Consider the following 15,138-nt stretch of genomic DNA (forward strand, 5'->3'; position numbering starts at 1 on the left):
CTTGCATACATTTCCCAAGCCGCACTGTGGCCACAAGCAACAAAAAAACGCAATTTTTTACATATTTATCATCGCTGGCGGGGGGCGTGTTGGCCGGCACAAATTATTTATGAACAATCATTTCAGCGGTTTACGACCAAACCGGCCTGTTTCACGTATACACTCCGGCTTAACCTTATCTGTGTTGTTCTCTCTGGTGGTCTACCACCAGCTGGGGCTGTCTTTAATCGAATAAAACCCACATCATCCACTGGACACCGGTAACGTTCGCGTTGTGTGCGAGAAGCAGAACAGTCAATACTGACCTACAAATCCCGTCGTATTTGCATGCGCTTGTCCCTTTCGCTTTCTTTCACTTCCCCTACCCTTTAAATCCAACCAACATTTAAACATCTACTTTTTGATGTTGTTCACTGTTTTAGCTTAGGCGGCGTAGGAACTGGTTGGATGGATGAAGCCCCTAAGTCCGTTCGGTGTGGGCTACAAAGTAACGGCTTGTGGGATTTACTGTCCATGTTTCGTTTCTTTTTTTTTCCCCCAGCCGGCCTATGTGCGTTGCGTTGCCACTGACACGTAGTAAACTGATTACGAAATTGAAGCTCTAGCTGCGTAAATGAGAGCCTTTGCCGTTTCTCTACCGCCCCTATTTACGACCCGAATGGATTGGCATGAGCATCTTCTTGCCTCATGCTCGATTGGGTTGGTCGAATAATGATGGTTGAGCTTATGGTTGAAAAAACTACAAAGTAAAACAGTATACGAAAAGGATACTATTAATGCGTTTTAGTGTTTTATATGTTTAAATGTGTCATTTCCATGTTTCTTAACAGAAAGGAAAAATGAATTATAATTCAAAATTTAACGGTTTTTTTCGAATAAATTTGTTCATTGCCTCCTTTGATTTTACCAACAAACACTGTCACTGCCAGGAGTTTATACGACTTAGCCAAACCATGATTTCAAAGGTGTCAGTTTCATTTAAAAAATAACTTAAGATGAGACGTTAAATAATTAAGAAATAAATACAATGAAATTACTTTTGCGTGATTTTTATGGGTTTTCACAAAATACATAAAATAAAATGTATAATCAAAAGAACCAGCATCCGTAATCAGCAGTAAAAAGCACACCGCTTACAAATACAAGCATCTTTACAAATTACTCCCTAACCAACTTTTGTCCCAACCGAAGCACTGTTTACTTTCACTGAACTCCCACCCAAAAAACCACATAAAAGGATATGCCCGGTGTGTTGATGTAGGAACTAAATAGGATAAACGACACTAAAGACACATGACCAGAGAGAGAAAGAGAGAGAAAGAGGAGGCTAGTGGGCGAACTAAAGGAAGCAGTAGGCACACAGATTCGTAACACCTTTGCCCTAAACTAATGATGGCATAAAACCCCCAGCCCACGGCATATCTGGCAAAGTCACCCACGTACCATTAGCATCGGGCAGCAAAGGAGGCTCTGTAGCCGCACTGTAGCCGCCACAGACCGCAAAAGCACAAGAATAATTTAAGCATTAATGAGTTTTGTCCCGTGTTGTGTTCGTTTGCCCCAAAAAAGGCAAGTTGATTAAATTCGTCCGTCTTCGACGATCGATGGAAGTTTGGTAGTAATCCTTGTGGAAAAAGGGACAGAGAGAGAGAGAGAGAGTGAGAGAGAAAGCGACGCTGCTGAAAGGGAGTCACATAAATCTTTCCTTTTTTTGGTTATTAACTAAATTTGTTTTTTTATTCTTTTTATTCCATTACAGATACAGTCCCGGCTTGACGATCAACAACATCAAACAGGTGATCAATGAAACGATCGAAACCAATATTTGTAAGTACCGCGAACGGAGCGTGAGTCACTCACCCTATCCAGATCTGTTCCTGAATCTCAATCCCTTGCTTTTCTCTCTCGCCACAGTGCGGAAACCGGCCCCCACGCGGCTGCGAGAGTTGATCCGACAGATCCGTGCCTGCCGGACGGCGGCCGAGGAGCGTGCCGTGGTCAACACAGAATGTGCCTACATCCGAAGTACCTTCCGCGAGACGGACTGCATCTGGAAGTGTCGCAACATGGCGAAGCTGCTGTACATCCACATGCTCGGCTATCCGGCCCACTTTGGCCAGGTGGAGTGCCTGAAGCTGGCCGCCAGCGCCAAGTACACGGACAAGCGGATAGGCTACCTCGGCGCGATGCTGCTGCTCGACGAGCGCACCGATGTGCACGTGCTGCTTACCAACTGCCTTAAAAAGTAGGTTTGATAAGGGAAGAAAAACTTTTGCTACTAAAACTGTGTACGCGGGGTGGAAAAGTTATTCTTTTTGTTGCACGAAATCCGCCGGAAAAGGGGAGCGATGATAATTTAACTGTATCGCAAAATCTTAATTTATCTCCCGGACCCGGATTTAAGCTTTAGCAGGCTTAGTGGCACGGGACGGGGTTGATAATTATCTTGTTAAAAACTTTTGGCCATACAGTTCCCACAACACGGGTTTAGTGGAATAATTAAAAAACCTCTCGGGAGGAGCATAAAGACGGCCCAAACTTTGGAAAAGTCCTGCTGGTTTATGACGTCAATGCATCCTTTTGTGGTGTCGTTTTATTTACCTTTCCTTTTGCTTCCTCTTCTTCTCGTTCCACCTTCTTGTGCATCCTCCAGCGATCTCAACAGCCCCACACAGTTCGTCGTCGGCACGGCACTGTGCACGCTGGCCGCCATCGCGTCGCCCGAGATGGCCCGCGACCTGTGCAACGACGTCGAGCGGCTGATCGTGTCGACCAACGCGTTCCTGCGCAAGAAAGCGATCCTCTGTGCCTTCCGGTTTGTGCGCCGCGTCCCCGAGCTGATGGAGGACTATCTGCCCAAGTGTGAGGTGTTTCTGGCGGACAAGAACCACGGCATCCTGATCGCCACCATCACGCTAATTACCGAGATGTGCGAACAGAGTGGACCAGTGCTGCGGTACTTCAAGTCGATCATACCGACGCTGGTGCGCATGCTGAAATCGCTCACCGTTACCGGCTACTCGCCCGAACATCTGGTAAGCGGTGTGAGCGATCCGTTCCTGCAGGTCAAGATACTGCGGCTGCTGCGGGTGCTCGGGCACGGCGATGCCACGCAGTCCGAGATCATGAACGATGTGCTGGCCCAGGTCGCGACCAGTACGGAGACGAGCAAGAACGCTGGCAACGCGATCCTGTACGAAACGGTGCTGACGATCATGAACGTCGAGTCGGAGAACAGTTTGCGCGTGCTGGCGGTTAACATACTGGGGCGGTTTCTGCTAAACAACGACAAAAACATCCGGTTCATTGGGCTGCTCACGCTGGTCAAGACGGTGCACAAGGACATGACGGCGGTGCAGCGCCACCGCATTACGATCCTCGAGTGCCTTTCGGACGGCGATCCGTCGATACAGCGGTGCGCGATGGAGCTGTCATTTACGCTCATCAACACGCAGAACATCGAGATGGTGGTGCGGGAGCTGCTGCGGTACCTCGAGTCGACGGACGCGGAGATGAAGGCGCTCTGCAGCAGCAAGATTGTGCTGGCGGCGGAGACGTACTCGCCCTCGATCCGCTGGCATTTGGATGTGCTGCTGAGGATTCTTACCATTGTAAGGAGGGGTGGTGCAGGCGCTCGGGGAGGAAACGCTTTGCTGATAATGTGCCTTCCCTTTTTTTCGCAGGCTGGCAATAACATCCGAGACGATGTGATCTCGTCCACCATACAGCTCATCTCGAACAGTCCCCAACACGAGCAGCGTTTCATCACGGACAAGATGTGGGAAGCGATCATGAACATGAACCAGCTCGAGAATCGGCAGCCGCTGGTGCAGGTTGCTGTATGGACGATCGGGGAGTACGGAGAATCGGGCGGGTTCGATGGTAAGCCGCGGGCGGATGATCGTATCATTAATTCACGGGCGTTACTCGTTTGTGACCTTTCCCCTATGGTGGTGGTCAAGGACGTTTAATACGAAAAAGGATTCCAAAGAGACACCTCCACCAATTAGAATTAATTAATTTGAATTTGCATTAATAATAACGACACCCACCCAAATGCTCGTTTGTCTGGCACAATTGCTGATAGTTGTGACTCCATAATTTTGGAGAGACTATCCCCAAATTGGATCAATACACGAACTCACTCAATAATTGGAATGTAACTATCGATTAGTCGGTCTTAAATGGGAATTGCTACGAGATATCATCGGTAAATTGTGTCCGTCCCGTACACCTACTGAATGCTTTCGCCTCCGCTTCCCTTCTTGTGTTTTCATTGCAGAGTTTGAATTAATTGAACACTATCGGCAACTGTTGTGGGCACCGCAGCTTTCAATCACCACCAAGCAGTACATTCTCGTGTCGTTGGCCAAAATCAGCGTACGAATCGATGGCTGCACACCGTAAGATGGAACACACTGGCATACAATAAATTGGGTTTAATTATTAACAACTTTTACTTTCACAAACTTTTAGCGAAATTCAAAACATTATCAATGCGTTCCGAGTGCACATGAACATCGATTTGCAGCAGCGGGCGAACGAGTTTTCGCAACTATTCACCAACTACAAACACCTGCGGACCTCGCTGCTCGAGAAGATGCCAAAGCTGAAGCTATCGGAGCTGACCACCTCCGAGTACAATGCTGACTTTGAGTCCGGCGAATCGTCCGAGGTGGAACAGCAGCAACAGGAAGAGCCAGTGCCAGCTCCAGAACCATCGGTAAGGATACCAAATTCTTCCTATGTATGCCATCATTCCTCATTGAATAATAAATTAATTTCTTATCATTATTATCCCAGAACCAAGACATCTTGCTCGATCTTCTGGGCGATTGCTTTAGCAGCGACGGAAACGGCAACAATGCACTCGCCGTCGTGCCCGTTGCGCAGCCAGCCGCACCGCAATCCTATCTACAAACGAGCTTTAATCAAACCGGCCTGTCCACGATGAACAACTACAACAATAACGGTCCGATGGCACCCGGCACCGACAGTTTCCTCGATCTGCTTGGTCTTGCCGCAGCGAACCAAACGCAACCGTCACAGCAGCAGACAATCGACTACACACCGGCAACGGCAGCAATACCAGCGATCGAAGTTTACCACAAGGACGACATACACATCCGCTTTCTCGTGCACCCGCAGCAAACGACGGTCCACGATCGGGAGGCACCATCAACGACCCCGGCCCGCATCACCGTTCAAACGACCAACGGATCACAGGCGACGATCGAAAAGTTCCTGTTCCAGGCAGCCGTACCGAAAGCGTTCGTGCTGACGCTCCGTGAACCGTCCGGCACGGTAATGCCACCGGGCGGTACGATCATGCAGGATCTGCTGATTGCGCGGCAAACGGGCCAAAGTGGCGGTGCTGCTGGTGGGTTGCGCATGAAGGTTCGCTTTTCGTACGAGGTCGAAAACTACTCCATGATGGAACAGATCGATGTGAACGAGTTTCCCAGCGGGTTTCTACGCTAGCAGCCGGTGAAAGGGTAGAAAGAAATGTAGAAGCGCGTGGAAAGTTTAACCTGATTGCCTGCAAGGATCGCCTTTAGTACTTAAGCATCGGAAGACACATAATCGAAACAGTAGCAAGCAAGAGCAAGACAACTGAACACTGTAATAAATTCCTCTATCTACTAGAAAGAACAAATAATGGTACAAACGGAAGCAGGGTTGTTACTACTATTTGATAGCGAAACCAATCGTTCATTTGTACAGCTTGATAGTGCGTACGACGTCGATGGCATAAATCTGAACGAACGCAGATAAACCATGAGAAGGATTTTCCCTCTTCCGTTCCTTAATTGTGTACTGTCCTGTATCCCGCTTCTTTACCACTTTATACAGGGCTGGGATTCGTACGACAGTAAATATGTGATCAGAGTGTATTTTATCAGAAAAACATCACCCACCTAACTACCTAATTGTGAATGTGTGTTAAAGTGGACCAACCGTTGGACCAACGACTATCGGAGCACCGCAAGCGTAGTCAAGAGTAGTAATACATATACCCAGAACACTTTCATCAACACACATCGAAAATCTTGTTAAAAAGTTCATCGCATACTTGGATTGGATTGGAGGCCTAGAAGAAGATATCCTTTTACGCACATCTTTCCTGGTTCGGTGTGGCGAAAAGTGACCGGATATATCATACGAGTAAATGACTGAAAAGCTCAATTACATTTTCTATCACAATACAATAAAAAATACACATTTAACGAACAAATACGACAAAAAGTATTTGTCTGGTACTGTTCGCACTCTTCATCTACAATCAACTTTAAGATGTGATTTTAAACTGGAAATTAACTTAAAAGAATGCCGTATATCAATAGAGGAAGGCAGGAAACAAACACCTGGCATAAAGCTAATAGAAAAATAATGTTCTACAATCTTAAGAATAGAGCAAGAAACGATAGGAATGTACAGTCAACGATGCTTTTAAAAAACCGAGGGATAGTGTGAACAGTCGTACCAAATCGTTCGAATGTATGTGAAGCAAGGTTTTAGAAAACGAGCAACTTTTTCACCGTTTTGTTTTACGTTTTGTTTTCTTTTATAGATGATCTATGAATAATAAAAATGTGTTAAGAAAACCATCTTCATACCTTGTGTTGTGCCTAGTGTGTTGTTGTATGTACTTTATCACGAAGTTGTGAAGCAACATGCAGATAAATTAGTTAAGACAAGGAATGGTTCCTATGGAACAATTACATATCAATTCATTGAGTCTGTATTATGCATCTTTTGCTACATTTAAATTAAATCGTCCCCGGGCTAGGACGCACATACACTCAGACAAGCCATTTGAAGCGTTGTTGCCAACACACACGATAAAATAGAACAAAAGAAGGAAAAATATACGCCAGACGAGCCCGCTGCCTCGCTGTAGCAGCATCACCACCGCGCGCACGCACGAGTACCTCAGTCCGTCGGGTTTTGGATGACGATCAGCAGAAAGTCCTTATCGGGAGCGACCATGATTTCGTGCTTTTTGGACCGCACCCGTAGAAAGGAGAGATCGTTCGACGGATCCAGATCACGGACCACCGACCGGGCCTTGTCTGACAGCTGGCTCATCAACCCAGCGTACTGCACGGTGGACGTGTTGTCGAGGGTACTTTTCACTGGAATACCTGCCGAAAGGGAAGGAAACAAAACGGAAGGTAGGTAAGACATGTTTTGGAAGGATGCCGTTCCGGTATCACCGTGGCACCTGCATACCATACACGGTGCGGTACACCAACAGATGACATCATCGAGGAAGAGCACCGTTAGATGCTCATCCTACGTACCTTCATTGTTGACCACAATCGTTCCTACGACGCCTTTGTGCGATTGGATGCGCTTTAGGGTTTCCTCCACTTCTTGCGACTGGAAAGGAATTGGTGAGATAGAAAGGTAAGTGTAAAACATTGCTCGCTGCTTTTTACACATCATCCGAAAGGTGCGACCGTCGTCAACCTGGGACTGTTTATGTTTACCATTTTCTTCTTTTATTCAACGAAAATACAACGTATGCGCTTCAAGTCCAGCAATCCTTTTTGCTTGATTATCACGGATAACAGCTTTTTATGGAAACAATCGGTACAAACAGCTGGAAAAACTTTTCTTTTGTAGAAAACTAGTAATTTTCCCCGTCGCGGCAGACTGCGATTCGTTTTGTTTTGACAACCAAACGCAGCGTTACCATGATGACAGCTCAAGTCGCAGAAAGCGTTACGGGCGTTACAGGTGGTGAATATTCAAACAGATCTGTGGTGAATAATTTAAAAAAAACAGGTAAGTAACATGTTTAATTGTTTTTATGTTCTATTTTCATATTTAAAACATGAATTATAGCAATTATATTTACAACAAGCTTCCATTAATATATAAAATGCATTGACATACAAGATTGTTCTTTCATGCAGAAACTGCAATCATCCATAAGTTGTATTGTGTGACAAACAACACGTGCTTCGATGGTAAATTCAAACACAATTGCCATGTGCTACCAGGCGCCAGCATCCTGTATTTGTAGAAGATAAGCTTTCGTTCGCATGCTTTACAGTGGTACTACTAACCGCAACACCTACAACAAATTGCACCACATGGTCCAATTCTTATGTTACTATGCATGGAACTTAAAATACGTAACAAAACGTATTTGTTTGCGCTTGAGGAGTTCGTGACTCATCCAATTTGGTACCTTTCTGAGTCAGTCAGTTAGTGTGTCAAGAGAGGACGGTACCGCTCCAACGGTAGCACATTCCCTGCTCCGGTTGTTGCTCATTTTCATCTCTGAGCGCACCCACCACCATTTATCAGTGGTACGATAACGATGCCGAAGGGTCGTACGGCTTGTTTACATCTTATATCTCTGCATTGCTCTCCAACTAACTTTATCCGCTCGTATCAACGCACCTAACGTGCAAATAGCAAACGCAAGTAACAACAATCTTCCCAAACACTTGTACAAGGTTTTACCATTTACCTGTGTTATTTCAAGTTCACCCCGTGTGTCCCTCTGTTTTAATGCTACTACCCACACAACAACTCCGCCTTATGTCTAGCTTCAGATGATGCAACGAAGAGCGTTGCTTATGCTCCAGGTCGAGCAGCCTTTAGTTTAGCGTAGATTTCGCTAAGGACAGGAGCATCTGAACAGTGCTGAAGCGCAGGTCTGCCATCGCCCACAGACTGTATGTCGACTGTAACGAACGCTGGACACTGAGAGTAGAAGGAAACGCACCAATGAGAGCGAGAGAGAGAGAGAGCATTCGAGCGTTGTTGAGAGAAAATTATTCCACGAGTACTCAGCCAGGACTCGTACCGCGTGTCCTTTTCTGCTCTTCGTTATCAACGGCCAGCGGGAGGAACAGAAACGCTGATTACTTCACCAAACGGCTGATTGACAACACGCTCGACTCCAGCTAAAGTGCTTTCGTGAAGGATTTAACGATTGAAAGATTCCCGACATTAAGTGGCGAAGACACGTGAGAGAAATCGATTTGTTGCGCCCGTGACTACTGCTGTGCCATCCATTTACCCGTCAATCAAGGGAAAATCAGTGAAATTAGCAACAACAAAAAACCGAACCCATCGTTCCCCCGATAGAAGAGAGCTGTTTGCGAGTTGTGTCATTTTTTCGGCAGGATCACAATAATCAATACTTACTTGCGACCGCGTAACACTCGCTTGCCCCGAAAACGCAAAGGTTAATAACCTGGTGGGTGGAAGGAAAAGCGTTTAAAGTTCGTAACTGTGTCCACCGCAGTGCCTCAGTGCCGTAGTATCAACGTCCAGTACTTGTAACAGTGCAGCAGCGGCTCTACATTGCAAAAGTAACATAGTTAGGCGGAGGTTAAAAGATGAACATCTCTCGTGTATGTGTGAATTTACAAAACTTAACACATCACCTACCGTGTGGCGCTGGTGCGAGCGTGCTGGGATATAGGTCGATTCCGGGCATCCATGCAACCTCCGGCATTGATGTATCATCGCGCGTTCGCCGTGATTCGGCAGCATCCTTCAGCGCCAGACGCAGGTAAACAATGAAACAACAAAAATGTATCGGAAATTCTTTCCCAAAGTGGTCGAACAACACAAGTGGTTGATTAGCAGCAGGTGTGAATGGTTCAAAACTAAGACAAGCAAAACGGTGGCGCGTGGTGTCGGAGAAGTGTGATGCTTTTTACCCATCAGCTGTTTCTAGGGGGCTGCGACAGCTTCAATTGCAGACTGTGGATGCGTGTCTGTTGTACTGACTTAGTAATTTTAAGTGATTAAAGTCTAATCATGGGAAACGAGTGGTCGTGTAAGGAAGGATGGTCTGGATTCTATAATATCGGATGCGATACAGTTCCTATTCAAACAGGATTGACAGAGCGGCGTTGATTACAATTAAATTACAAACATTCTTTTTAAGATTAAAAATTGAATAAAACTGTTCAACAGTCATTAAAATAAATAAAAGTCAAACGACCTTCACCTATCGACTCTCATGCTCATTTCACAGATTGTGGACAACGACAGCACGCTCCCAAAGCCAGAAGGCTCACTTCTACAATGTCGACCGTAAGCGACCACCACCGCAGGCAGATGAGTAAGTATATTACTATTTCATTTCGAAAAAAAAACCCACCAAAAAAAACTACTATTTGAAAAACAAAACTTAATGGTAAATACCAAATTCCACTTCGCGTCAGAGTCACGCGCCTACAGCAGCTTCAAACTGGTTCCGTGGTATCCGGGCTATGACGCGCCATGTTTACACCGTCTGGGGTGTGTGTTGGTCCACCACCGTGTGCGCTGGGACCACGTTGGGTGTGCCGTCATAATGTTTGCCCAAGTGGCTAAGATTAGAACGCACCCCTAGTGCGGTGGCTAGTGTGGTTTATGTTCCATTTTTTTGCTATTCAAATCTATTGGGGCCTATCATCCCATACAAACTCGGTGGCGGCTTCACACTACCGTCATAGATAATCGCTTCGGTATGTGTGTGTGTGTGGTGTACTCATTTACACATACTCCTTTTTCCGTCACGTACAACTTAATGACGTCGAAACGCGTGGCGTGACGTTAGCGGGCTCGAAAATCAACACCAAAAGAACATGGGCTCGTCTTGTGGGCAGTGAGTGTACGAATACGAACCCTTAACCAAAGAGACATGATCTATTTGGCAACAACTTCCTTATGACGATGTTATTCCCCAACAATAGCAAAAAAAAAGACAGCTACGCAAAACCTACACCACAATGCCCCTTTTTCCAACAACTATTCTCTTAGCATTGTCCCCTCGCTGCCCAACCAACTCACGCTAAGCAATGGCATAAATATTGATTCGTCAGTTGTTAGCGGCTACTTGTCAGTTAATACGGATAAGTATTATCCCTCCGTGCAAGCCGCCCGATAGCCAAACAGCGCCGCTGATCGTCGCGAACGATCAAAACATCCCTTCCCCCACTGCCCCTCCGTTCAATGGGTTCGATCTGCAGTTTTCCGCACCATTTCTCTGCTCCTCCGTTGGTAACCGAGGCCCGTGGGGAGAGGTTTAATGTAACCGTTTCGATCTGGCAATGCGTCGTAAAATCGTTCGCTGGTAACAAGCCCGCAAAAAGAAGAGATGCTAATGTATCGCTTTGATGGGAAATCAATCGACATTCGCTTGTATTTATCACACCTACAACACCCCGGGGATGATCGTTGGCGCTGGCGTGTGGCGAACCAATAAAAAGGCCATCGCGGCGAATCATCTTTTGGTAGTAAACGATCACGCACGGTCGTGGTTGGTGGTCCGAAGGGTTTGAAGACTGTGCAGCATCTCAAAAGGCGAAGAAAGTGATCGGAGTATAGTGGTGACTGTGCAATACGGAATAAAATAGCGAGCGAAAACTTGGTGAAAGCAAACCTTACTGTCTGAAAAAACGAAGTGAAAACGATGGAGAATCTCATGCAGGACGATGACGCGGTACAGCAGGATCTGTGCGAGGAAACGTTCCAGCAGCTGAATCGTACGAAAAGCAATGAAGTTACACCCCAGCAAAGGGAAGCTTTTGTGAAGCTGCTGGCCAATTTTGTGAGGTATGCGAAATTAAGGGAACGGTGATTGGAAGTGACCACGTGGGAAGGGATCTTATTCGTGACGCACAAGCATTTAAAACGATTCACTTCATCACTAAATGGGCGTGTCGGAATGCGTGTTTATAGGCCAATGTGTGTGTTTGAGTGTCTTTGCGAAAATATTTCTTTTGTTTTGCTTTGACAACACAAAAGGTATTTTAATCGTTATTTTTATTTGTGCGGCACTTTACCGTAGAATATTAAGGAAATCATTTTCCATGGTGAAAGTGTAAGTAGCTGTCAGTGATTTTCACTGGGCAATAGCCTGTTTATTTTATTACGTGAACCATAACGCCAACGTTTCAGTTTTGTTTGCCAACATTCTAAGCCTCAAAACATTGGCAGTGTATGAACACAGTCGATTGAAGTCTTTCGTTTTTTGACAAGCAACGAACCTCAACAACATGGCAACCTTCGTTCGCTAAACCAACCTTTTTCCATTTGTTTCCCCTCTCACTAGGCAACGTGATACGGACAAGAAGCACTCCGAGGATCAACTGTTTAACATGTTCAAAAACAAGGAGACAAACACGGTCAACATGGGAAAGTTTCTCGCGGTACGCTCACCAACCATTTACCCCTCTGATCGACAACAGCCGATGTCACTAATCAGCTCAATCACTCTCATTCTCTCTGTGTCCGTGCAGGAATTGCGAACGATCGGCATCCGGCGGACGGATCCCCGCATCCAGGAGCTGATGGACAATCTGAAGCGTGTGCACAAGCTGAACAACTACGAACACGGCTCACCGCACACCCAGCACCTGAACGAGGAAACGTTCAAAGCCGTTATCGCACCGAACATTGTGCTGATCGCGCGCGCATTCCGCCACCAATTCGTCATACCCGACTTCCAGGGCTTCACCAAGGACATCGAGGAAATCTACTGGAAGTGCAAAAGCAACGCCGACGGTAAGGTGGCCAACTACATCCCCCAGCTGTCGCGCGTCAATCCCGACTACTGGGGCGTGAGCGTATGCACGATCGATGGGCAGCGCTTCTCGATCGGTGACACCTCGGTACCGTTCACGCTGCAAAGCTGCAGCAAGCCGCTAACGTACGCGATCGCGCTCGAGAAGCTGGGAGCGCAGGTGGTCCACCAGTACATTGGGCAGGAGCCGAGCGGCCGCAACTTCAACGAGCTGGTGCTGGACTACGAAAAGAAACCGCACAACCCAATGATCAATGCCGGGGCGATCCTTACCTGCTCCCTGCTCAAAACGCTCGTTCATCCGGAAATGACGCTGGCGGAGAAGTTCGACTACGCGCAGACCTGGTTCAGCCGGATGGCGGGCAACGAGCCGCTCGGGTTCAACAATGCCGTGTTCCTGTCCGAGCGGGAGGCGGCCGATCGGAACTACGCGCTCGGGTTTTACATGCGCGAGCACAAATGCTACCCGGAGAAGGCGAACCTGCGAGAGTGCATGGACTTTTACTTTCAGATCTGCTCGATGGAGGCCACCTGCGATACGCTCTCGGTCGTGGCGGCTACCCTCGCGAACGGTGGCATCTGTCCGCTGACGGAGGAGCGCGTCCTGCAGTCGGAGAACGTGCGCGACGTCCTGTCGCTGATGCATTCCTGCGGCATGTACGACTTTAGCGGTCAGTTCGCGTTCAAAGTGGGCCTGCCGGCCAAGTCGGGCGTGTGCGGCGGCGTGATGCTGGTCATTCCGAACGTGATGGGCATGTTCATGTGGTCACCGCCGCTCGATCCGCTCGGCAACAGCTGCCGGGGCGTACAGTTCTGCAAGGAGCTGGTGGACGTGTTTAACTTCCATCTGTACGACAACATTAAGCACGGCTCGAACAAGAAGGACCCACGGCGCCACCGGTACGAAACGAAGGGCCTGTCCGTGGTGAATCTACTGTTTTCCGCAGCGATCGGTGACGTCACTGCGCTGCGCCGTCACAAGCTGTCCGGCATGGACATTACGCTGTCGGATTACGATGGCCGAACGGCACTGCATCTGGCCAGTGCGGAGGGACACTACGAGTGTGTTCGGTTTCTGCTGGAGCACTGTGGTGTGCCGCACGATCCGAAAGATCGCTGGGGCAACCGACCGATCGATGAGGCGGAAACGTTCGCACACGAGGACGTTGTAACGCTGCTGCGCCAGTGGGAGGAGAAGGTACAGAAGGCGCAAACGTGCGAAGCTAGCGAAACCGGATACAACTCCGACCAGGACAGCGATGCGTCCAGTGGCAAAGGTACGAAAGGTCCGGCCGGTTCACCGATGTTGCCCTAAGAGCTACGCCCCAAATCACGTGCCCGTGAGGCAAAACGAAACCTACGACAATAATGACTGCACTGCGATAGCGGGAAGGGAGTATCATCCGCCTCATGTGTGTACGGTTTGTTTTTAATGTATCCATCAGCAATTAGGAATATTATCGTTCGTGTACTCTTTCCAGCGTCATCATACTATATCATACTGTGCTTGCGTGTCTGTGTATAGCGTGCATCGGTTTAATTAATGCATGTCAATTCTTCTGTATCGATAGCTGTAACAAAACCAGTCAACTAAATAACTAGCGTTTAATTCATGCCAATCGAATCGAAACCAATAAAGCAAGCGACTTCGAAAGGAGACTGCGATTTCGGCTGCAAACGATGGTGTTTTTTTATTGTACCGTTTTCCTGTCGCCTAGCTCGAAAATACAACAAATCATCTAACCCTTCGTTTTAGATTAGGTGCGCTGGGTCGAAGGGCCCATTATCGAAGGTGAAAAACAAACACTAATTTCTAATGTTTCTCGGTGAATGACACATGTCGATCCACAGCGCATAGAACAAGGGGTTACTCTAGCATAACGCGTTCCCCTAGATACATGTTCGTTAGTCTATTATTACTTGGTCTACACGGCTAGAGAATAGTGTGGAGTGAGGGAGTGTCTCTTTCGCATTCTAATCGATCCATAACTCTTTCAACCTTTATTTGAACGGTGTGAGGGTTCTGCGGTTTGGTTGACGTTTGATACCGGTTTCAGTCGCACGGGAGCTACGATAAAGGAACGAAATGGTTTGTATCCGTAGACAGCTGGTTCGTTCGTAAGAAACCCAAAAAAAACCTAAACCACATACTTATCGCAGGAAAAGCCACCAAGTGTCCCACCACCGCCGGAGCCGGAACCGGAGCCGGAAAATTTGCACGAAATGTACATCGATCACTGTTTCGAGCGCATCCGCCAGGTACGGTTGGTGAAGCAAGTGATCGTGATGAACGAGAATGGCCATCCGGTACGTAGCACGATCGAAAACACGGAGGATGCGATCACTGCTGCCGGTCTGTACGCGAGTTTGAAGGATAAAGCCTGCTACAACCTGAAATCGATCGATGCGGACGATGAGTTTGTGATGCTGCGTATCAAAACGCGCAACAACGAGGCCATCATCAGCACCGATCCGGAGCATGGATTGATGTACATAACGGTGCAAGTACCAGAGTGAGAGTGAATAAGGCTTTTAAAGGACTGATTGGGCAATCTTTCTTCTAAATCATCTTAACTAGTGCAATGATAGTAAGA

At 47.4% G+C, this 15,138-nt stretch overlaps 4 protein-coding genes across 13 annotated transcripts in view; 3 read left to right on the forward strand and 1 right to left on the reverse strand.

Annotated features, from left to right (window-relative positions):
* LOC1275037 (AP-1 complex subunit gamma-1) overlaps positions 1-6,608 on the forward strand; it is a 34,645-nt gene extending 28,037 nt beyond the window's left edge. For all 9 annotated transcript variants that reach the window (XM_061645206.1, XM_061645201.1, XM_061645199.1 and 6 more), the window contains 7 exons: positions 1,760-1,827; positions 1,915-2,245; positions 2,654-3,611; positions 3,684-3,882; positions 4,283-4,403; positions 4,477-4,723; positions 4,804-6,608. In XM_061645206.1, the coding sequence (XP_061501190.1) occupies positions 1,760-1,827; positions 1,915-2,245; positions 2,654-3,611; positions 3,684-3,882; positions 4,283-4,403; positions 4,477-4,723; positions 4,804-5,481 (2,602 nt within the window). In that variant the 3' untranslated portion in view covers positions 5,482-6,608. The remainder of the gene's footprint in view (positions 1-1,759; positions 1,828-1,914; positions 2,246-2,653; positions 3,612-3,683; positions 3,883-4,282; positions 4,404-4,476; positions 4,724-4,803) is intronic.
* Positions 6,542-7,759, reverse strand: LOC1275038 (dynein light chain roadblock-type 2). The gene is made up of 3 exons (XM_314262.6): positions 7,494-7,759; positions 7,305-7,383; positions 6,542-7,145 (listed from the first exon to the last, which is right to left on the reverse strand). Exons 1-3 carry the CDS (start codon positions 7,494-7,496, stop codon positions 6,934-6,936), a joined length of 294 nt encoding a protein of 97 aa, XP_314262.3. The 5' UTR covers positions 7,497-7,759; the 3' UTR covers positions 6,542-6,933.
* A 642-nt stretch (positions 7,760-8,401) lies between these two features.
* LOC1275039 (glutaminase kidney isoform, mitochondrial) lies at positions 8,402-14,225 on the forward strand. 2 transcript variants are annotated; one of them, XM_061645209.1, is made up of 4 exons: positions 8,402-9,538; positions 10,010-10,096; positions 12,074-12,170; positions 12,261-14,225. In XM_061645209.1, exons 1-4 carry the CDS (start codon positions 9,363-9,365, stop codon positions 13,857-13,859), a joined length of 1,959 nt encoding a protein of 652 aa, XP_061501193.1. In that variant the 5' UTR covers positions 8,402-9,362; the 3' UTR covers positions 13,860-14,225. The 2 variants fall into 2 exon arrangements, with proteins under 2 accessions (XP_061501193.1, XP_314263.6); XM_314263.6 differs by lacking the exons at positions 8,402-9,538; positions 10,010-10,096 and adding an exon at positions 11,210-11,574.
* A 100-nt stretch (positions 14,226-14,325) lies between these two features.
* Positions 14,326-15,138, forward strand: LOC11175755 (uncharacterized). The gene is made up of 2 exons (XM_003436408.2): positions 14,326-14,633; positions 14,705-15,138. Exons 1-2 carry the CDS (start codon positions 14,631-14,633, stop codon positions 15,059-15,061), a joined length of 360 nt encoding a protein of 119 aa, XP_003436456.2. The 5' UTR covers positions 14,326-14,630; the 3' UTR covers positions 15,062-15,138.

This window comes from Anopheles gambiae, chromosome 2, assembly GCF_943734735.2.
Source record: "Anopheles gambiae chromosome 2, idAnoGambNW_F1_1, whole genome shotgun sequence".
Classification (NCBI taxonomy): domain Eukaryota; kingdom Metazoa; phylum Arthropoda; class Insecta; order Diptera; family Culicidae; genus Anopheles; species Anopheles gambiae.

Excerpts from the sequence above, each read along its gene's own strand:
- LOC1275038 (XM_314262.6), bottom strand. Across the intron at positions 7,146-7,304 it reads GATTGTGGTCAACAATGAAG|GTATTCCAGTGAAAAGTACC; the intron begins GTACGTAGGATG and ends CCCTTTCGGCAG.
- LOC1275039 (XM_061645209.1), top strand. The coding sequence starts at position 9,363 with ATGAACATCTCTCGTGTATGTGTGAATTTACAAAACTTAACACATCAC. Across the intron at positions 10,097-12,073 it reads CCACCACCGCAGGCAGATGA|GCAACGTGATACGGACAAGA; the intron begins GTAAGTATATTA and ends CCCTCTCACTAG. Across the intron at positions 12,171-12,260 it reads ACATGGGAAAGTTTCTCGCG|GAATTGCGAACGATCGGCAT; the intron begins GTACGCTCACCA and ends GTGTCCGTGCAG.